We start from the raw sequence: 24,506 nt of genomic DNA on the forward strand, positions 1-24,506 counted from the left end.
GGTTGCTGAAGACAGTTTAATGTCAGAAGTCATACACCATGGCAAGACTGAGCACAGCAACACGACACAAGGTAGTTATACTGCATCCTCAAGGTCTCTCCCAGGCAGAAATTTCAAGGCAGACAAGGGGTTTCCAAATGTGCTGTCCAAGCTCTGTTGAATAAGCACAAAGAAACGGGCCAAGGAAACTTAGTGCTTTGTGGGACCCAACTATGCACAAAAACAGGAACAGGGGTGCAGAAAAATGGCAGCAACATAATCAAGTCTGTCTGGGATTACCTGAAGAGACAGAAGCATTTGAGGCTGTCTAAATCTACAATAGAAGAACTGCCGCTAGTTCTCCAAGATGTTTGGAACTACCAACCTGCCGAGTTCCTTCAAAAACTGTGTGCAACTATACCTTGGAGAATTGATGTTTTGAAGGCAAAGAGTGGTCACACCAAATATTGATTTAGATTTAGATTTAGACACATTCTTCTGTTCATTCACTTCTTCTGTTTATGAATTTTGTTAATTGATAAAAATAAACGATTAACATTTCTATTTTTGAAAGCATTCTTATTTTACAGCTTTTTTTCACACATGCCTAAAACCTTTGAACAGTACTATACAATTCTAAATAATTTGACTTTTCATGTTTATTTATTTATGCATTTTCAGTATAGCCAAGTACTGAAAATGAACACAGTACAAGCGGGTTAACAATAAAGCACTAACATTTCTCACTCCATTTGATTGCATCAAAAAGATTTTAAACAAATAGGTTGATCTCAATAAATGGTCCCGTCTGCCAAGCTCGATACAGGCCAGGGACTTCATTGTTAAAAATTACATTCTTCAACATATACATATTTTCACCACGATGATTATGATATAATTTTTCTTTTCTTAACATTATCTTGCATATTGCTGAATAATGCAGGGCCCTGTTCCCATATCCCAATTAATATTTGTTTGATTCATATGCATATAAGACCTGTTTGACCAGGTTTTATTCATTCAGTTTAAGAAATGAATGCTGATTAAACCTATTTCAATTTTAACAGTATTTAGGACAGGAAGTTTTCATATTATGCATGCAATATGAATATATTTTTAGTCACAAGAACAAACCACTTGCAGGCCCTAGTAGTAGTTAAAAATGAGTGTGAGGTGAAGTTTTCAAGATATTCCATTAAGCGAACACAGGTTTACAACCATCATTTATAATTTATTTCATTATATATTGTGTGAACCTTATGTAAGGTAAGACATATTATTATTCCACATCTGGCTCTGTGGTCCAGTCCCCTAAAGAATTCTCTTGGGAAAATCACTGAGGGGCAATCACTGAGATTTCACATCTGTTTTACCCATTATATGTTTTCTTGTATTTTGTTCAGGTCTGAATAATATTATTGAACATTTTGGAAGAAAGATACAGAATAGCAAGCCAAAACTAGATGCTAAAATTGCAAAGATCTCCACAGCTACAGTGAACTTTCCTGGCGAGCTGACATAAGCTGGTATAAAGGTGATCCAGACTGCACTGAATATGAGCATGCTGAATGTGATGTATTTGGCTTCATTGAAGTTGTCAGGCAGCTTGCGAGCTAGAAAAGCTAAAACAAAACACAATATAGAGAGGAGTCCTATATAACCCAGCACAGCCCAGAACCCCACTGCTGATCCTACATCACATTCTAGAATGATCTTTTCTTTGTAGTGCTTCATGTTCTTGTAGGGGAAAGGAGGGGATATTGTTAACCAATAAGGACCTGTATGAGAGTGAAAGCAAGCACACTCAGTCTCTGCTGGAGAGGCCCAAACCACTTCATGACATTACTGCCTGGAATTGTAGCCTGGAAGGCCATCAATACCACTATTGTTTTCCCCAGAACACAAGAGATGCAGAGGACAAAGGTGATCCCAAATGCTGTGTGGCGCAGCATACATGACCACTCAGAGGGCTGGCCAATGAAGGTAAGAGAGCAAAGGAAACACAGTTTCAATGAAAAGAGCAGCAGGAAGCTCAGCTCTGAGTTGTTGGCTTTCACAATGGGAGTGTCTTTCTTTATAAAGAACAGCATGGCCACAAATGCAGTTACACACGCTCCAAATATGGAAAATATAGCAAGCACAATCCCCATAATTTCTTGAAAAGACAGAAATTCAACACTCTTTAAAACACATTGATCCCTTTTAACATTCGACCTGTATTCTTCCAGGCACTGAATACAATCATTAGAATCTGAAAGAAAACAATGAAAACCATTAGCATTCTATTAATGGATTTCATGTGACGTCATAAGACAGCTGGCAGTCAGCACCAGTATATAACCAGTATATACCACTTATACCTAGCTAGTTGGCTCAGTCTGCCTTGTTATGAAGTTTGCTCAGTTCTCAATAGTGTGCCGTTACATTTGTACATTTGTAATGTACTTGCTCGCTGTTATGGTATTTCTTCTAGTGAGCTGTTTATTCTTCCTATATACGTGTATATCATTATTTAGCTTTGTGCAGTATGAAAACAGTTTTTGATATATCCATTCTCAGATTAATCAAATTAGCCATGAATTAAACCATTAAATACATAACATTTACTACATTGGACACCAATGCCTTCTGTTATGAATTGAGGTCTAATGTTAGCTAGTACTACTAGCTGACAAAGATCGACAAAGTTATTGCCAGTCTTAGTAGCGTTCTGCTCACCGGAAATATAATATTTAAGCTAGTCTTAGCAGCCTGCATCGCCAGTCAAAAATAAAGTGTTTCAATAGAATGAAAAATCAAAAACAAACGGTCACGCTCTAGCTAGCTTGCTCAACATAAGTAAATTCCTATATTTACTTATGAACATATTCAGGATTGTTATTATTGTGAGTTGGCCTGCTCTACTTTACCCTGGCTACTTGGACTCTAAACCTTTGCCTGGACTCGACTACAAAACTGCTTTACCCTGTTTGTCCTGCTTGGACCTCTATCTGTGGTATCCTGATTTTACTACTACTCCTGCCGTTCACTACATTTCTGAGTCTGCAAGCGTTTCAACACTTAACATTGAATTTGTGTTTATATCTTTGTGCTCACCACCGTCTGATAACCCCGGTAAGCAGTCATCATTTTGCGATCAATATGGCGACTTGGTCAAGTGATTGAAATCCAGGAATAGACTAGTTAGTGTTGACTTACCTGTAGCATTGCTGATTTCTCCCTCAGCACAGGGCACACAGTCATAGCAGCAGACTGGCCTTCCTCTCTGAACAGCCTTCCGGGTGCCTGGAGGACAGCTCTCACTGCACACTGACCTGGGTTTCTGTGCAACATGGTTCAACTCTTAACTCTCAAAGCTCTAATGGACAATATGATTTTTAAATACTTCATAATTATTCACAATACTGTCAGATTGTCACACAGAAGTATGATAATTCAGTACTTCCCTCATACATCTGATTTTTTTTCTGTTTTATTAATCTTAATAATATAATTTATAATTGGTGTAACGATAAACCTGTCAAAGTGTCAGTTGACTTTAAAGGGAATCTTCCATTCAGCAGAATGGAAGATTGGAAGGGAATTTTCCATTCCCTTTTAAGTCAACTGCATTTTTGCCTCTTAGCAGACAGCTAATATAACCAAAAAAAGTTTTAATAGTTTCAAAATTAGAAAATCGTTATGCACAGTAAACCCCCGTGGCCTGTGGCAGCTGTGCTCAGTTTGTGGGAAGGAAACCGCACGATCTGAGGACCATGCCTACACAGGATTTGAGGATGGTGTGGGGCAAAGAGCTGTTGACAAAAAATTGTGGAGTTTTTTTGCCCAGAAAAGATAATCCAAAATACGTTTTCTTTTCTCGCTTTCCTATTGGATATTGTTTCTGCTGGGTGTCTCAACTTTGGCTATTTATTTGGTTTGAGAGTGGTCGCAAAAGCGATCCCATTTTATTTATTTATTTGTCTTTTATTTTCACAGTGCTCTTAATTACCCTAGGCTACTTTATATATGTGCAAGTAATATTTTAGTATCAAAGCAGACACTTGAAATAACAACGTTTTGTATAGGGCTTCAGTTAGATTACATATTGTATTTCGATGCTCCTATTGGTTGTTCATTTGATGTCCATTGTCTGTGGATGTAGCAGCTGTCACATTGAACGATATATCTGACACTGACAATCTGAAATTGGCCGTCTGTGAGTATGTCACACTGAGAGATCCAAGACGGAAGATTTTGGCTCACAACAAAAGATGTATTGTTCATGTTGATTCGGAAAATTTGCCTGCAGACCGGTGCCAAAAATCGCAGAGTTTGTACCCAGCTGTAAGTATTGCCCCTTTTCTTGACACAAGCTTGAAAATGACAATCCCAAAATAAAATGGTTGCTATTGTTGCACCGTGAAAAAAAGGAATGAATGCAAATAACCCTCACTGCCTTTTATTTCAGAAACATTTTTTCTTTCACAATCTTGTGAGGGTGAAGGACGAACCCTGTTTTTTTTTTTGTATTTGCTGGCTCTCTTTGTAAAACTCAAATAAATGGCAGTGAAAAAACAAGGGAGTTGCACCTCCTACCCTTGCTCTCGGGGGAGGCACAGTTAGCTGCACAGGCTATATCATGGACTAGTGCACTGGCTGATTACGCCACCCTCTGGGCTACCATCTAGGAACGGGAGAGACGGAAGCCAGAGGGCCACTGGAACTTTCATTTGTGGCAGTCAGTCGGCCCTTTGCCGATGGTAAGCAACTCATCGACTCTTGCTGGCGCTGGCGCTGACTGCAACCAGAATGTCGAACTCCCGGGCAGGTGGCACTGGAGCAGTTCGTAATGCTGATCACTGCTGATCTCTTCCCCCCTTACCTTGCCACCTTCTCCCTACTTCCCCGTTTTAACCCCGCCCCATCCCCAGGCCCAATTGGGTTGGTGACATGCCAAAATGGCTGCTGTTTTATCTACCAAAGGACTGACTCGTCCCTGCCCCAAGAGGAATCCCAGATACCTCCATCCAATTGCAGATTTCCCTGGGTTTGCAGTGAACCCCGCCCTTTCTCAGCCTCTTCAGGACAGCTCACAAATGCTACATATGTCCCTGCCCATTTACCTTAAGGCCATCAGTTCTTGCCCTTGATCCTATTCACGGCAGTAAAAGCTCTGTCTTGGTAGGCATGGTTTCACAATTCCCGCACTGACACCCATTTCTGTTCCCACTTCTCTGCTCTCTGTTCGCTTTGGCTCCCTCGCCCTCCGCTGTCTGGCGCTCTTGCTCACACAATTCTTCCTCTGTAAATTCCGGTACAAAACTCTAAGGTTGTATCACTTCGTCAAAATCGAAATGCGCGATCTCTACCGAAGTCAGAGCTGTCCACCATAATGCTCAGGCTAGTTAAGTTAGGTTACGTCATATTTGTATGTTAAGGTTACCGTATTTTTGTGGGAGTGTAATGCGATCGACTGGATGGGTGGCCACCTGTAAACCAGTCTCTGTTCAAAGGTGGAGTTTGAGCACCCATTACCTTCTGGGAAACACAGGCCGGAGATTCAAGCCAAGTGACGTCACTGGATGTGTTTTCCCAAAGAAGTTTTGCCCCATATTTAGGAAACGGCTACACTAAGGGTGATTTTAAAAAGGCCTACAAACAGAATGTAAGCATTTAATCCAAATAATCTCAACTAAAACAAGTGTGACAGTGCTGCTTTAATGAAAAAAGTTTTCAAACACCCATGTGAAAAATAAATAGCCCTCTTAAAGTTAATAACTGGTTGCACCACATTTAGCAGCAATAACAAACAAAACCAAGCACTTGCTATAATATGATATCAGTCTCTCCATTATTTTCTGTCATTCAGATTTGATTTTGAATCATTGGTCCTCATGCAAGAACCACTTGTATGGTCAGATTAGTTCTGAAATCGCTGAAATATATTAAAATGACTGATTTAAGAGAACCATTCACCAATTTTCTCTTTATTTAGAGTTCTTCCTTAGGTAGGAACAACATTTACGAGTGGTCCCAACCTGTCTTATTAGTCATGTAAACAAGAGCCTTGCAGCACAGCTGCCTGGCACACCGAACTCAGATAAAACTTTCAAATCTTTTAACTCAATCAAATCTTATCGGACGCGTATGAGTACCGGCTACAGCTGCAGACTGCAAGTGTATTCTAATGATTTTACTTTGCTCAAGTACAGGCTTGAACCACGGTAGTTTATAGAGCTGTCAGCAACTTAAAAACAAGGTAATTGGTTGGAACAAAAACCAGTATGCAGACCAGCCCTCAAGGAGTTAAAAACATTTTTTTTTACCCTTTTTTTTACTTTTTTGCTAGCATCAGAGTTCTAGAAAGGTTCTGCTTACCAACTGCTGAAAAACTCATAAACTACATGATGTAATAATAAATTGTATGAATGTGAAAAGCGATGAGTGAAGCACCTTTTTACACCTTGCCGCAAATATTGCATTTAACTTTTTTGATTTTGGTGAAATGCTCAAACACTATCGAATGTGTTTGCCTATCCATGATTACAAACATGTAGGCTGCAGTGTAGAGGTAGGCGAGACATAAAGATTCAATGAGAGATTCGGAGCTTATAGAACCCAGGTTTGCCTTATTGTCAAAACAGCATATCAAAGCCCAGCCCTCGGTATCTGTTTTGTTATCAGACCATAATTTTCACATAGTGCATAAAAACTTACCTCTTTTTGCCCACCTGCCCAAACCATACTAACAGGACTCATCACAAACTGCTGACCAGATGGTAAAGAAGCATCATAATAGCCAACCACTCTAAACTCTACAGCACCGTCAGGAGAAAGCTGCCAGTTCACCACCTCATATCTGGCTATTGGGTCCCCATTATCGTCAAAGGAGACATGCTCCCCAGTTCCCAAAGTGAAATTGACATTTTTCAGAGCCCTAAGTACCTGAAGAGAAACAAAGATGTCAGCCAAGAGAACATATTTGTTGGCTTTGTTCATAATGAAAGTTTTATGGACTATGTAAGAACGGTTTATTGAGTTACCTGCCAGGGTTTTGGTTTCACACTGTTTGTGCAGCCCTCATGGGGTGTACAGGCCAGCAGGTCATGAAGAGAATGAGCAACAGCGTACACTGCCTTATAAACATTGCTGGGGATTCTTAGCTCTGACACATCAGTGTAATCATTTTCCAGTTCATTCAAGCTCTCAGATCCGGTGCATGGGGCAGTATGAGGCTTGTCGTCTCTATTTCTTAGATAACACTGAAAAGCAGTTTCCCAAAAGTCTGTAACAGCAGTATTGTTTGGATAATGTGATGGGTGAAGTTTGAATATAAATTCTTTGAAGCCATTTTTTTTCCCTCTGGTGACAGCAAAGCCAAGAGATCCTCCCAGCATTCTGAAACTCGTAGGTGTCACAAAAGTGCTTGCTGTTATCCAGCCTTCACTGCCAACCATTTGAAGGCCAGTAATATTCTGAAAGGTCAGCTGCTCCAGTAATTTGCTCATTTCACCTTGACCAAGGAATGCTACAATTACCTTTGCAGTACCTCTTCTGATAACATCAACAACCTTCTGTAATTTCTCTTGTTCAGGCCTGTGAAATTTCTCAGAATACTCAATGCAGATCCCTTCCTTTTGAGCAGTTTCTATAAATGTAGCCATTCCGTTGTTGCCATAGTCACTGTCACTCCTCACGGCTCCAATCCAGGTCCAGCCAAAGTGCTTCACCAGCTGAGCCAGTGCTCTGCTCTGGTAATAGTCACTGGGAATGGTTCTGAAGAATGAGGGGAACTCTTTTCTGTTGCTCAGACATGCACATGTTGAAAAGTGACTGATCTGGAAACAGGAAAGTAAAAGATATAACTATGAATGCAAATACAGTGTCTAGCATCGTCATTTTCCATATCATAAGGCAAATATATCATTTGTGTGTGTGAGAGAGAGGGGGAATGGAAATATAATGGGAAAAAAAACGCAAGCAAAATTATCAGGAGTACATTTTAGGGACATATCAGTTGTACTACACCAAAGTGGAAATCTTTTATAATTCTGTTTTGTGGTTGGCATGATCAATTTATCTGAGCAGGGATTTATCTGAGGGGACAACTATGCAGGAATCATATATCTCATATTCAAGAGTTACCCCAGGGAGCAGGTCAGTTCTGTTGTTTATTTCTTCAATGGCGAAGATCATGGTCTGGGCCACTTGGAATCCTCTGAAATGGACTCTAGAAATGATTCATTATGTTGACTGTTTCCATTAAATTACAGGCATTTGGCAACAAAGTGCATGACCATATCCAGTGCGCCTAAAACCCAAGAGGGAAGTAGTTCCAAGTGCTAGAAGTGGTCATATAGATAAAGACTTTAACCCTGTAGATCAGTGGAGGCTGGTGACTTCCAGAATTGAGGAGGCCATTTTTTTCCGCTTGCTCACTTCACTCGCGATGGAATGTTCCCTGTTCTCTTATCTGTCTTTGTGCTGGCCAAAGGCATACTATTTGGAGTGTAAGCTACAGTCAGAAAGTTCTGGCTGATGAAATTCATTGTGCAGAGCTTAGCCTTGTGCCTTCCTGAAGAAATGACATTGCTGTAAGTCTATGAGCCTGCCTGATAATTAAGCTGAGAAATGACATTTGGATGTAATATAAATGCCAAGTGAACATGTGTAAAAGGCAGGAATTTTAATTATGTAGTTAAAAACAATTTTGTTTAGCTTACATTTTTCATTCTTCTACAGCTTCAACATGTAATCACCAATTTAATCAAGTTTAGCATATACAAAAGATAAGATAACACTTTCTTTATCATATGTAGTTTTATTCAATATATTTAATATAAAATATGTAAAAATATGGTTCCAGTTGGCTTTATCTAACGTTAACGTTATCCACTAGAGGGCAGCACTCTATTCGTATTTAGAGTGAATTTCCTCACAGAGCAACAATTCGGTAATTTGATATGGAAGATTATTAAATTGACTTGTAATAAAACGAAATGGACTACATTAAAAATAAAACTGTTCAATAAATCCCAAATGGTGTCTAACATGACCTATTGAATGTCATTCTCACTCCCTAGTATCTGGAATCTGCATATCTCCAGCCCAAGATCTCAAATTGCGCTAGAATCTCGCCGACTTCCGAGGTAGTTTTAAGCAAAAGTGTTTGGCCAAATGAGCTATAAACTCCAGGGATGATAGCCAGGGGTGTTCTCTAAATTTCCTGAAAAGCACAAGTTGATAGGACACTCGTAGCCACTATGGCGAGTGTTTGTTTGACTGAAGTGACTAGCGAATTCTCAAAATGGCTTCTGTGTTGAATAGGAAAGGAAAGGACAGTTGATTCCAAATGAACCAGTAGCATGTGATTGGACGAACAAAATGTCAATCTTTCAGCCCTGGACACAATGCATGGTGAGGCCAGGCCTCCATTGCCCACCCATTTTCAGTGATCTGGCCAATCACATATTGGCATGAAAAAAAATGCATTACATTGACTTCTATGAAAAGCGAATTTCCTAGGGGAGGCCTGGCCTCCCTTAATACAAACTGATAGGGAAATCTGGCCTGTTGCTTTACAATTGCAATATTGGGTTTTAGCCATGGGAAAATTTAGATTTATGAACAAAACTAAAATAATATGAATATAAAAAATAAAAAATATGTTTTTTGTTAAAATAAATAAATAAAATAAATATATTTATTGTTTTTTTTAAATCTCTCTCTTCTCTCAAATTATTGGGGAGGCCAGGCCTCCTCCACCTCTATGGAGGAGCCTCCACTGCTGTAGATTCATCTGATCATTTTAATCTGATCACACAAAAGTGATTTTAAGCGTCATTTTTATACGTCAGATACAGAAACCTTGAATATAAAAAGAATTGTTTAAATGTTCAAAAATGCGGCTATATATTCTCTAAATTGGACAATATAGGAGGACATAGCCCATATTTTTGAAAATACTGAACATTGAACATGAACATAAATAATAAACATGCATCTTTCCTTCAAATTACAACCATTACAAACATGTATTAAATTATCTGTCTTCAACTTACCTTACACATTTCATTGGCTCTGGTGTCCTTGTATATTGGATGGCCATTTTCCTTGTTTCAGTGTGCAGGGCGATGACTCCACCAATGTTTATGTCTCTATGTTGATAGAAGCTGGGCTTGGTTGCCCTCCCCAGTCTTCTGCATGGTGGTGTCTGTGCTGCAGCCCAGAGGACTGTCAGTGCCAGAAGAATGGTCTGCAGTGCCATCCCACTGCACATCTCAGATCCAGTACTGCAGTGTACCAGGTTTAAATATAACTTCTTTTTTTTTTTACATCGATCTGTGACTCGCAAAGGCATGACCAGGAAAATCACATTGAGGCGGAGCAAATTGTAACAAAAACAAGTGCAGCAGAAAAAGTAATTGTATTTCCAAGTGATCATTTTCAAGTCTTTTCAGCTTAGTTATCTCACATGGAGAGAAGTATATTGTTGTATTTCAACACGACTGTGGTGTGCAAAAATTTGGGCACCCCTGGTCAAAAAGCAGTTTACAATGAATATCTAAGGCTTCTTTCTGGCAACTGTGCCATCTCCGTCTTTTTTGTTTAAAGTATGTCGTATAGTTGTCCTGTGAATTGCTTGACCTGTGTCTGGTACTATTTTTTGCAGCTCTTTTGCAGTAATGTGTGAGTTCTTCTGAGCATTTCCCACCAGGTCTTCTGCCATTCTATCTGAGATTTGTCTTGGTCTTCCCTTGACTTCAACTGTTTCACTTATCATTCATTTTCTAATAATGTTTCGGACAGTGGAAATTGGTAGAGTGTATGTTTGCTTGTTTGTTAGCATGGCTGCTGTCATTAGTTCAGATATACACTATGTACTTGTGGAATTTGGCAGTGATTACTTTCAGGTTTTTTTTTACAGAGCATTAATTAATACAGAGTGAAGACACATAATTGGTACATTTTAAGTACATATAGCAACAAAATACTTAATTGATTTCTAGAAATTAGTCACACTTTAAGTCCTGTGTTCCTCTGAAAATATTCTATTTGGTTGTTGATTCAAAGAGAATATTTGATTGCATCCTCAGCAGCCTGCTCAGTGGTACATGCTATTTGAAGTAGACCAGCATAGTTACAGTACCCGTAGCAGGTATTAATGTATTGTGTGTTGGAATCCTTGTCAGTGCATAGGTCAAGATAATGTTATCGGTGCTTCTGTGAATTTCCTGTCTTTTTCAGCTTTGGCCAACCATTATGACATTATCGCTCACCTTAAACATGGTTTTTGGATTGAATTGTAATGTAATGTGCAAATGTAAAAAAGATTTGTCCTGGTTTTAATTTTCATTCCTCTGATGAAACAGTAATGATAAAATAGCATATCTGAACTGATTACATCTACCAAAATAACATTTAAATATTTAAGATATTAACCAGTGTAATGTATGACATAGAACAAAAACATGAAAGCTCATGAAACCACATCACATTTACATGAACCCTATTGACAAATCATATAGATCAGTATATTATTATATCACTGCAAAATATAGCAAAATAATAACTTTGCACGATAATGTACATTTGTGATGCCATAGCAAAATGTTGTGCCACCATATTTTATGAATGCACAATGAACAATTGAGTAGATAAAATGTTTATTCATTTGGTTGCCAATATGTCTTAATAGTCTTATGAATTTTAAACATCACTACTGATCCTTTTATAAGGCATAGTATCAAAGTGACATATTCGCCTGGTATCTTTTGTGGAAAATGATATTATCCTGCAGTTGAACTTTCCAGAGCGAAATGTGAAGTTAATGCGGAACAACAAGGGTTATTATGTCTTATATTTCGTAGTGTGCTCCAGAATGATTGGCCCCCTTGATGAATATACACAAAGTGCTGTAAACTAAAACATAACATAATGGAACAGGCCATTCAGCCCAACAATGCTCATCTTTTCCTACCAGTAAGTGTACCTACTGCTTAGTTTGCCGAAAAGTATCTGACACCGTACGAAGCCTGGTCTTGAAAACCCTCAGTGTCTCTGCCTCCACTTCTTCTTCTGGCAAGCTATTCCACACAGTGACCACTCGCTGTGTGAAAAAAACTTCCTAATATCGTTGCCTTTGTCCTCATCCTTTGCATTTTTTGCATTCATTCAGTTTGTAACAGCGCAATTTTCAATCACTATGGTGACAGAATACAGAATAAAATACAGTATTTGTAAATGGTTGGCATTTATATAGCACCTTTATCCAAAGCGCTGTACAATTGATGCTTCTCATTCACCCATTCATACACACACTCACACACCAACGGCGACTGGCTGCCATGCAAGGCGGCGACCAACTCGTCAGGGGGTTAGTGTCTTGCTCAGGGACACTTCGACACAGCCCGGGCGGGGGATCGAACCTACAACCCTCCAACTGCCAGACGACTGCTCTTACTGCCTGAGCCATTTGTGTATGTTCAACATTTTGAGTTTATCTCAGAAATCATAGTGCTTTTTTTTTTTTTTTTATTGGCAGTCACGTGTGCCAATAATTGTGGAGCCCATTGTAGAACATTGCCATGTTGTCGTATCATTGCATATTGCTGAATAAACCAAGCACTGGAGATGCAAGGCCCGGTTAACATATCACAATCAATTTGTGTTAGTTATGTAAGGTGAAAATGACTAAATCTGGTATCGTCAATCAGTGCACTGGTCAGCTTGCTGACTTCCTCGGATACAGTGGCAATATGTGGAGCATACATCGTTAGCCCCATCGTTAGGAGAAAACTTCATTGTTCCCAAAACAGCTGTCTTCCTGAACCCCCTGTAAATCACCCCCTCCTCTCACCCTCCTTTCAGGGTTGGAGCACTGAAATAGTGTATATGGCATAAAGATGTTTCATGACAATCCCAGATAAGAATATAGTAATGTTTGGTATTATTCTGATTGTTTCAGTGTTTCATAACCATCCAGGAACCTAGGGAAAACTGTGTGGAAATCTGTCCCAATCACAGTCATTTGCCTGAACCCCCCTGATCAAATCTCGCTGCCTGGGGAGGCCTGGCTCTTAATTCCAAATGGTTATAAATGCCAGATGGTTCATTGTGGACCCATTTTAATGGTCAAGATCAAAGACCTGATTTCAGGGAGGATGCAATCAGACTTCCACGCTCACTGTGCACGTAACTTCTATGTATAGGGTGTCTTTGGTTTCTTTTGAAATACTTTTATTTCTATTTCATTTGTTATTGAATGTGATTAAGTAAGTAACCTACCTGGTAAAATAAATTGTCATACTTGATTTTTGTGGTTTCCCGTACTGACACTCCCTTACTAACCCTATTAACATTCTTTCAGCAATACCAGAAGGACAAGCACGCAGATACCTTCGCTCTCGCTAAAATCTGTTGTTGGGTTAGCGTGGGGCTTATAAAAATATATGTTTTAACTGTATTAATTTTCACTACAAGAACTTTTAATATGGCTGAATATAATAAATGCAATATGAATGTTTTACTTTTTTTGGCCACAATGAACCAGTTATAGTCTGTGATGGTAGTTCACATTGAGTCAGCTATCACATGAACATAACTTCTTTCATTTATGTGTCTAGTGAAAATGATGAAAGGTAAGACATATTACATTCTTATTTCACAGATAGCTCTGTGGTCCAGTACCCATTCTCTTGGTGAGGGCAATCTGATCCTTTGTCACATTCTAGAATGATCTTTTCTTTGAAGTGCTTCATATTCTTATTGGGGAGAGGAGGGGATATTGTTAACCAAAGCACACAAATAAGGACCTGTATGAGAGTGAAAGCAAAAACACTCAGTCTCTGCTGGAGAGGCCCAAACCACTTCATGATATTACTGTGTGGAAGTGTAGCCCTGAAAGCCATTAACACCACTATTGTTTTCCCCAGAAGAGATGCAGAGGACAAAGGTGATACCAAAAGCAGTGTGGCGCAGAATACATGACCACTCAGAGGGCCGGCTGATGAAGGATAGAGAGCAAAGGAAACATAGTTTCAATGAAAAGAGCAGCAGGAAGCTCAGCTCTGACAAATGCGGTAAAACACACTCAAAAATGTTCCCCATAATTTCTTGGAAGGACAGAAATTCCACAGTTTTTAAAAAACATTGATCTCTTTTAGCATTAGACCAGTATTCTTCAGGGCAGTGAATACAGTCATTGGAATCTGCAAAAGAACAATGAATCCCATAATTAGCAAGCTCTCTGGTCTGTGGTGCATGGTGCGGCCAATGGCACAGGGCGTGGGCACACTAGGCATGGCTACTGAATGTTGGTGTTTTGCACAGCAAAAGTGCACAGCTCGAAGTGTGCAGCACAGCGCAGGGGGGCTGGAGCCTATCCCAGCATACATTGGGCAAAAGGCAGGAATACACCCTGGACAGGTCGCCAGTCCATCGCAGGGCACACACACCATTCACTCACACACTTATACCTATGGGCAATTTAGACTCTCCAATCAGCCTATCCTGCATGTCTTTGGACTGTGGCAGGAAACCCACGCAAACACAGGGAGAACATGCAAACTCCTAATGAGGAGGCCCCAGCCGACGGAGATTCAAACCCAGGACCTCCTTGCTGTGAGGCGGCAGTGCTACCCACTACACCATCCATACCGCCGGAATGGATTATGCTGAACATATTATCAATGGGTGTTTTTAAAAGTCATTCATAGCCAATCAAATTACTTTCAATCCCTTTTAGAGCCGTGGGCAGGGTGTACTGTCAATTTCATGGATATGGATATACAGTCACTGAGCACTTTATTAGGAACACCTGTATACCTACTTATTCATGCGATTATGTAATCAGCCAATCATGTGGCAGCAGGGTAATGCATTAAATCATGCAGATGACTGGTCAAGGGCTTCAGTCAATGTTCACATCCATCATCTGAATGGGGAAAAATTCCTGGGATTTTCTGGGATTTTCAAGCATAACAGTCTGTAGAATTTACTCAGAATGGTGCAAAAAAAAACAAGAGAGGCAGTCCTGTGGATGGAAAGGCTTGTTGATGAGAGAGGTCAATGGAGAATGGCCAGACTTGTTCAAGCTGACAGAAAGGCTATGGTAATTCAGATAACCACTCTGTACAATTGTGGTGAGTAGAAAAGCATCTACTCTGCTGAGGCATGAGATGGTAGGGTCAGAATTTGGTGCCATCATGAGCCAGCATGAATCCATGGTCCCAACCCACCTTCTGTTAACAGTCCAGGCTGATGGGAGTGATGTAATGGTGTAGGCAATGTTTTCTTGGCACAAATCGCTTGAATGCCACAGTGTATTTTAGTATTGTTGCAGACCATGTGCATCCCTTTATGGCCAAAATGTACCCATCTTCTCATGGCCAATGGTGCATAATCCAGCATGATAATGCACCATGTCACAAAGCAAAAGTCGTTTCAAACTGGTTTCATGAACATGAACATGCTGTTATCCAGCATTCACTGCCCACCATTTGAAGGCCAGTAATATTCTGAAAGGTCAGCTGCTCCAATAATATGATCATCTCAATCTGACCAAGGAATGCGACAATTACTTTTGCAGTACCTCTTTTGATAACATCTACAACCTTCAGTAGTTTCTTGTGTTCTGTTTTGTGAAATTTCTCTGAATACTCAATGCAGATGCCTTCTTGTTGAGCAGCTTCTATAAATGTGGCCATAGTCCATAGTCACTGTCACTCCTAACGGCTCCTATCCAGGTCCAGCCAAAGTGCTTCACCAGCTGAGCCAGTGCTCTGCTCTGGTAATAGTCACTGGGAATGGTTCTGAAGAATGAGGGAAACTCATGTCTGTTGCTCAGACATGCACATGAGAGAAGTGTTGAGAAGTGACTGATCTGGAAGCAACACAGTCAAGTAAAATATATAGCAATGAATGCAAATACTATGAATCAATGTGTAGCATAGTCATTTTCAAATAATGTCTTTGTGTTTGTGTGTGTGAGAGAGAGAGACAAAGAGGGAATGGAAAGATAATGGGACAAAAATACCTAGCAAAATCATTAGGAGGATTTGGGACATTTCAGTTGTCCTAAACCAAAAAGGAAATCTTTCATAATTATTTTCGTTTGGCATTATCCATTTATCTGAGCAGAGGGGAAAACTTTGTTCATTATAGTGTCATTGTAGACATTTTTCATATCTCCCATAGTCATTGATCCTTACCATTACATTTTCACAACAGAAAACCATTGCTTAGACTTCATGAACATATTTGATTAACATATTATCATTTCACATATTATCATCTCACCTGTTTGGGAGTATGTACAAATGAATAAAGGGAACTCTTACCACGGGAATCTGAAATAATCCAACAGCTGCTGCAATTGCAATGGACTTAGTTGAAGTGGTTGCCCCAATAATGGCCTGCACTACTTCAGGTGTGGAGCATGATGTGTCATGACAGTGTTTCCTCATAACTATTCATCAGAGCCATGGCCGCTCTTAGAGAGTATATTGGAGAAACACAGGAATCATAAGTCCAAGAGTATATCCAAGAGTTAGGGAGCAGGTAGATTATGCTAAATTAGGGGCGGCACGGATGGCGCAGTGGGTAGCACTGCCGCCTCACAGCAACAAGGTCCTAGGTTTGAATCCCCGTTGGCCGGGGCCTCTCTGTGTGGAGTTTGCATGTTCTCCCTGTGTCTGCGTCTGTTTCCTCCGGGTACTCTGGTTTCCTCCCACAGTCCAAAGACATGCAGGATAGGCTGATTAGAGAGTCTAAATTGCCCATAGGTATGGGTATGGGTATGGGTGTGTGAGTGCATGGTGTGTGTGCCCTGCGATGGACTGACGACCTGTCCAGGGTGTATTCCTGCCTTTCGCCCAATGTATGCTGGGATAGGCTCCAGCCCCCCTGCGACCCTGTTCAGGATAAGCGGGTTAGGATAATGATTCATTGAATGAATGAATGAATGAATGATAAATTATGTTGAGTGTTTACATTACATTACAGGCATTTGACAACAAAGTACAAAACCATAACCTGGGACAAGTGTGCTGAAAACCCTAGAGGGAAGTACTGTTCCAAGTGCTAGAAGTGGCCACATAGATCAAATTTGAACCCTATAGATTAATCTGATGAGAACTAATTTTAAGGGTCATTTTAATACATGAGATACACAAACCTTGAATTAAAAAAGAAAAGTGTACCTTGCTTTAAAAAAGGTGGCTATATTTGTTCTTATATAGGAAGATATAACCCATATGTTTGCATACTCTGAACATTGAACATGAACATAAATTATAAACATGCATCTTATCTTCAAATAACAACCAATGTCGTTGCTAGGAAACAGAAGCTCTCAAGGTCCGATCTCCAATCAGTTGTAAAACAATTCCAGGAAGTGAAAAGATCCCACGAAAGCAAAGTCTGCAGAAAATTTGACTTTATTGTAGCACACGTGCACAAAAGCCAGTTCAAATCCTCAGATTTCCAACCTTGAATAATAGACAAAACCTTCTTTTTATGCACAATCCTTATCTCAGTACAACCAATAGCTTTCTTAAAAACCATCATATGACCTGACTACGTTGCAGATGTTTACTTTTCAGTCCTGAAACCACTGTGGCGAGTTTTCCCCTTGATTCTCAAAACAAAGAAAGATCATTTTCCATACATTTTGTGCTATAGGCTGTGTCGTCTAATAAACTTAAGTTTTTAACATGAAAAACATATGAAACACGGTGCTATTCACTATATAGTGTTTTCCAGAACTTTCTACGACCTATAGATCAGTTTTGGTGATTTCCACCTCATATTCATCATTTCACTTAGCTTTGGATTATTACATGTGGGCCACCTATGCATTTCTAATAACAATATTCATCAGTAAAAAGTCATAAAGGAGTACACAGATGTACTGAGCATCAGTCAAATCAAAATCATAGAAATTATATGATAGACATCAACTGAAAATAAAAGTAAGTCATAGAAAGTATAGGTAAACTGAACAGCAGTGACATCATAGAAGATATTCCTTAATCATCAAAGAAATTATGGAATATATATTACTACACATCTACTCACTACTTTATTCTAAGTGACTAAACATAATTCTTTAATCTTGCAGTCTTTGCTCTCCTATCGACAGTGTACACTGTGGTTTCTTGCGTTTTCATAAGCTTGGTTATAAACAGGTTCTAGGTTCATTCAATTGAATAAAAACAGCATACATATGATATATGGATTATATGTTGTGTATACATATATATTGATACACTCTTAGCCTACATTTCCGAAAGCGTTGGAGGAACCAGCTTGTTCATTAGGGCAGAGTCTGATTTTGATTTGTACTTTTTTGGGGGGGGGGGGGGTCTCCTGCTCTGTGAATTTTCCCTACATATCCCCCCTTTCGGGGTCATGATTTATGGCCCCGAACAGCTCCAGGTTCTGCAATCTGTATGACCTTCTCGGTACCCTGGTAAATATCAGGCCATTATGCCGCCTGGGTATGTCCAGGGTTCTGGGCCTATCCGGTGAGCTGACCGCATCTGAGTCAGAATAGGTAGAGGCAGGGGAAGAGCCTGGGGAAGGACGCCGGGGCACTGTGGGTGTGTAATCATTGTCTGACTCAATTGGTTCAGGGGATTGGGGGGAGAAGAGATAGGGGTTTGAGGGAGGATGATTCAGGAGCGCTGCGAGTGAATCAGGGGATTGAGGGGAGAAAGGGTAGGGGTTTGGGGCAGGAGTCTCAGTGGAGTCCGGAGGGTTCCCTGGTGCTTCACTTTCTACCGACAGGGCAGGCAGAGGATGCACCACCTGCATAGGGACTACCGGGCTCTCTTGCCTGCCCTCTGTTGCAGCTGTAGCCTGTCTCTGCACCGGGTCAGGTGGCATCGGGATGCTCTCCATGCTTTCAGCAGGACTCAGACAAATTGGACACTCAGGGCCCAGTGCACAGGGAGGGGGCCTTGGACAGGAGTTATTCAGTTGGCCCAGTGTGTCTAAATACACTTGATATGCCAGGGGGTTACTGGACCAGAGGACTTTACTCCCCTTCCACATTACCAATATTTCTTCTCTGATTGTTGCAAAAAAGCTAGCGTGTGGGGCCAGTGCTTTCTGAATGTCAAGTTCAGCTTCGCAGATGTGCATTCTTGACATTGTGATGTCAATTTGCATTGTCGGTTCATTCTTTACTGTGTACCATGGTATAGTAAGCTTTTTCACATGAACCCAGCTTGGTTGTATATTATTGGGCCCATCATAGTATGACAGTAACCACAAGGTTGGCATCATCCATTGACCTGTTTGACCTGGGAAGGGTAAGGCAGTTGCCACCTTGGCCTTGGCTGCCGTCATTCGCAGTGATAGGCAGCGCCGGGTATGTCCCACCCCATGTATACTAAATTGGGTCCCTGCACATCCCTTGCTACCATAGCAACATCCAAATGCATTTGACTCCTCAATGTAACGCTGCTCCCAAGGCTCCTCCAACGCTTTCTGTCGCAGTGCATCACGCACAATCTTACTGGCCATGGCCATATCAAAAAGCAGCATGTATTACTCTAATTAACCCACTCCTAAAATTATCACAAACTTCTACTAAATCGGTTAACACGTTATTCGTAACAGTAAAAATCGTCGTAGTATCCAGTGGCCTCTGGGGACGTCTGCCACCCGAAGGATGCAATCGGCACACGCTGCGGGTATCCTGGTTTGCAGATCTCGTACAGGTTCAACTGGGGCACTGTTGGTGATGCCGTTCCTCCCTCTGTCAGGTGCACCGGCTTGGTGTTCTCGTACTGGTTTCGCGGGGGCACTTCTGGAGCTGTTGGCACCCTCTCTGCTCCCTCAGTCTCCCTGGCTCGTGCTCGCGGCCTCTGATACCAGGACTCTCCCGTCTGGCGCCAGGTCTCTGCAATACTGCCCCTGTATGACACCAGATGGATACCTATAGCACTGTGGAAAGAAGATCTCAAAAGGGGGAGAACACAAGATAGCACCACCAGCACCACCACCAGTGCTATCCCCACTATCAGACCTATTTTGGCCAGCCAACTTCCCCACTGTCCAATAGCCTGCTCCAGCCAGTCCCCCACAGCATGGCCATATCCAGCATTCTCATTCACCTCATGTCTCAGGGCCTTCAATCTGTCCATTGCATGTGTAAACGTCCCTTCTGGGGAGGTGTTATTGGAGATAAAAGTACAGCAGTCTTTTCCAAACATTACACAGACACCTCCCTTTTCGGCCAGCATCCAGTCCAAGACCCAGCGATTTTGACTAACCATTTTGCTAGTTGCCGCTAGCTGTTCTCCTAGGGCTGACAATGCCACGTCGGTGTGGTTCATAAACCTTTGCTGATTATAATATATGTAGTTTATCCACTCCACATTTTTGTTTACAGTTATCCATGGAATGATAGACTCAAATCCCGCTAATATCTCATTCCTGGCCTTAAATTTATTAGGGATCCCCCTTGGTTGGCCAATTACATCTATAGTTATCTCGGACTCAGTCTCATCACTTCTTCTCTGGCGGTTGGACCTTCTTGGGCTGGGTATCCAATTGCAACTGAATGAGCCAGCATTACGCGAGCACATGTTCCCATCCAACCTATTGGTAAACGACTATATATATCCTCCCCACACATCCAGAACATATCAGCCACCCTTTTATCTGCAGTAATTATATTCTGGCATTTGGGGGTCGTTATCCCTGTGGAGTTTATATTTTGTGTATAATTTATAATGGCATGTTCAGTATCTTGTAGTAACCATGGCAAATTAGTGTAATTTAACTGAGGGCGGCCCTGCTCTTTGGTGCCATTACATGTCCATCTAATCTGACAGTCACCTGGGAAAGTGCCTACCTGTACTCTACCATTGGTGACCTCATAACATTCATAGGACCCGTCTGTTAATTGTAATTTTTTCTTCTCTATACGCGAATCATAACTTTGCACTAAATTGTACTTTCTGCACGCTGTAGTTTCGTCGACCTGTTTTATACTTGATCCCAATTCTTCTATACATTGGATGGGACACTTATAATTTGACATGCTCTTATTTCTTCCCTTTTTGGCCTGTTTGTCATACATACATTTTACATAGCTGTTTGGGTTTGGGCTTAGAGTTAGTACTGGCTCTGCTTCTGCGCAAATCATGCATGATTCAGGGGTGTGTACTCTTGCAGTGTAGTTAGCCCATTTCCACCATCTATTCGACTGCGTACGTACCCACAATGGAGTGTTGGCTGTTTTAATCTTTACCTCGCGTTTAGCTCTATCAGTTATCTCAGAGGGATGATGCTTATGTTTACCAATTTCACCTTTCAGTTTATTTTGAGTACCCATTCCACTTAAAATAAAATAAGTGCCTGCTATCATTAAGGTTACTACTATCAACATTATAAAAAGGGAAATTTCAATTCCCTTCTCTTTTGGTCTTGCAAATTTTATTCCTGCTGCTATTCCTAGGGGTGCTACTACTATAATGGCGCAAACTATCAATATTATCCCCAAAATAACAGCACCATCCATGGTCTTAGACTGAGCGTTTTCCCCTTCTTCTGGGTGTGTGTTTTGGGATGCCATTATATAAATTTCAGTTTCTCTATTATGGTAATCCTTATCCTTCTCCCTTTCCTCTTCAACATGCATTACCCTAATTTCCTCCAACGTTTCCTGTATTAATTTAGTCACCGCCTCATTGTCAGCCCCCAGCCAGCTTGTTTCATTAGTCCCAGTCCAAACATGAGAAATCGACTGTTTCAATGTCGCCGTAGTCCTCACTATATCTCCTCTCAGCGTCTGGTTCCTCTGTACCACCTCCGCCCAATAAGTCATCAGCAATGTCTCCCATTTCTGCCATATCTTGTGCAGGCTCGCCAGATTCAGGCTCCCCAAACTCAAGTCCCCCAAAGTAATCAGTGTCACTCCCCCCAGGTGGTACTGGAGGACTAATATGAAAAGGAGGTACTTGACTAGGTCCCTCTCCCGGGTCATCTTCTTCCTCGAGATTATCCTCCGCTTCTTCTACTCTCCTATCTAGCGCCCTTGTGCAGTGATTCAAATGGTACCAATAAAGGCTACCTGTGACTTGGAGAGCAGTTGGGGAAGTTCGAGTCACTCGATAGGGACCTTCTCGCCGCACGTCGTTCCACTTTCGTCGAAATCGTCGGATGTACACCCAGTCCCCGGGGCGCACTGGCTGGTCCTCTGCTGCTGGTTCTGGATCTCTGGATTGTTCCTGCTCAAATATAATTTGGTGAATGGCAGAGAGTTGATGCATATACTGTCGAAGGCTCAGCTCCATTTCCTCTAACGGAGGGCCTTCTGACTGCCCACTTAATTGGGGTGATGGCATTCTCCTACCCGTGACCATCTCATGAGGGCTAAGGTGGGTAATTCTGCTTTCCTGGCTCCTGTAACACATTAACGCCAGAGGTAGGGCATCTACCCAATTCATGTTAGTATCGTGACATATTTTGCTAATCTTGGCTTTAAGAATCCCATTTACTCTCTCCACCATGCCCTGTGACTGTGGGTGGTATACGCACCCATACCTTTGCTTTATTTTTAAAGTCTGTGCAACTTGTCTCAATACATGTCCTATGAATGCAGGACCATTGTCCGAACTTATGGTCACTGGTATGCCAAACCTTGGAATAACTTCATTCACCAGAAAGTTTACCACAGTTCCTGACCCTTGGTTCTTGGTGGGAATGGCTTCCACCCAGCGGCTAAACCAATCTATGACTACCAACAGGTACCTCTTACCTCTTACCTTGTGTATCATGTCTACATAGTCCATCATTAGGTGTTTAAAGGGCCCTTCTGGTGTTGGCATGTGGCCAATTGGAGCTGTAAATGGCTTCCGTATGTTATTTTGAGCACATATTTCACACAACCTCAACTGATAATCAATTCGATTTTGCAAGTAAGGTGACCACAATCCCTGCTTTTTAATATTCCTCAATACCTGTCCCCGCGCACAATGATCATAGCCATGCGCTTCACTGATTAGTTGGGTTAGTAGTGGTACCGGAACCACAAGCAATCCCTCCACATTTCGCCATAACCCATCCGTGCCTTGCCTAGCCCCTCGCCTGGCCCAGTCTGTCTTTTCCATATGATTCGCCTCCAGTTGGGCTCCCCTTATAGAGGCTAGCGATGGTTGTGGATGCAATATCATTGTCGGTGCAACTAATGAAACTTTACTTCCTGAGGCTTGTCTTGCTACCTCATCAGCATTGTTATTACCCGTTATCACAAAATTATTTCCCTTTTTATGTGCTTGACACTTGACTATTGCCAATTGCTTTGGTTTCAACATTGCCAATATTAACTCCAAAATCTGTTCCTTATGCTGTATGTCAGTGCCATTTATTTTTTGAAAACCTTGGGCTTTCCATACTGCTCCAAAGTAATGACACACCCCATGAGCATATGCAGAATCAGTATATATGTCTGCGTCTTGCCCTGCCATTAATTCGCATGCTCGGGTTAGGGCCTTGAGCTCAGCCAGCTGTGCTGAGCAGGGTTGTTGACATTTTTCAGCTTCTAAGGTCACCCACTTGGCACCTCGCTTTTCAACCACTGCATAACCCGAATGTATTCCTCTGTGATCTAAGTAACTTGAACCGTCCACAAACACGATTCTTTTACCCTCCTGTTGCAGTGGTTCTGTTTTTAGATCTTCGCGTAATTTCATGAATTCTTTGCTCTCCGGGACACACTCATGAGGTATCCCATCACCTGGGAGTGGGACATATTCTGCTGGATTTACTGTATCACACTTGACAAACGTGATGTCTGAAAAAGCTAACAACATTTGATACTTGTGTATTCGGGCAGGTGTCAACACAAATTTCGCCTGGTCTAGCATTTCTACAACTTTGTGATACGTGTATATTCTTACCGGGTACCCCATGGTGACTGAAACTGCTTTTTGGTAGGCTTCCCAGATGCCTGCCAGATCCTGGTAACATGGAGGATAAGCAGAAGCAACACTATCCAACTTCGCGCTGTAATAGGCCACGGCTTGTTTTCTTTTACCCACATGTGTTGTTTGCATTAGTACCGCTGTCATATATCCCCTTTTTGTTGTTACATATAGGTCAAATGGGTTTTTATAATCAGGTGTCGCCAGTGCAGGTGCTTGCATTAATTCTTGCTTAATACAATTAAAGGCAGTCTCTGCCTCTGCATCCCATGTTAATCTGTTTGACAATTTTTCTTGGCCTGCCTCTTTCATTATTTTTCGCAATGTTTGCGTTTTTTCAGAGTATGCTTCCACCCACTCCATGCTAAATCCCGTCATTCCCAAAAATGTCATCATTTGCCCCACTGTCTGAGGCTGAGGAATTCGCATTATTGTTTCCAACTGTTTGTTTGACATTCCTTTACCGGCCGCCGAGATTACTCGTCCCAAATACTCCACCTCCTGGGAGCAGAACTGCAGTTTTTTCCTGGACACTTTGTGCCCCCCCTCGGCCAGTTTCTCCAGCAGCTTCATGCTGTCAGTCGCGCATTTTTCCTTTGTGTCTGC

General features: G+C 41.4%; 2 protein-coding genes across 2 annotated transcripts; both read right to left on the reverse strand.

Moving 5' to 3' along the window:
- Positions 1-1,326: 1,326 nt before the first annotated feature.
- LOC133108156 (vomeronasal type-2 receptor 26-like) lies at positions 1,327-13,835 on the reverse strand. Its single transcript, XM_061217592.1, has 2 exons — positions 13,766-13,835; positions 1,327-1,757 (listed from the first exon to the last, which is right to left on the reverse strand). Exons 1-2 carry the CDS (start codon positions 13,833-13,835, stop codon positions 1,327-1,329), a joined length of 501 nt encoding a protein of 166 aa, XP_061073576.1.
- On the reverse strand, positions 1,942-8,157 carry LOC133108157 (extracellular calcium-sensing receptor-like). Its single transcript, XM_061217593.1, has 5 exons — positions 8,107-8,157; positions 7,005-7,799; positions 6,679-6,906; positions 3,178-3,301; positions 1,942-1,949 (listed from the first exon to the last, which is right to left on the reverse strand). The coding sequence occupies exons 1-5, from the start codon at positions 8,155-8,157 to the stop codon at positions 1,942-1,944; spliced, it is 1,206 nt and encodes a 401-aa protein (XP_061073577.1).
- Positions 13,836-24,506: the final 10,671 nt, after the last annotated feature.

Source organism: Conger conger, chromosome 13, assembly GCF_963514075.1.
Source record: "Conger conger chromosome 13, fConCon1.1, whole genome shotgun sequence".
NCBI lineage: Eukaryota > Metazoa > Chordata > Actinopteri > Anguilliformes > Congridae > Conger > Conger conger.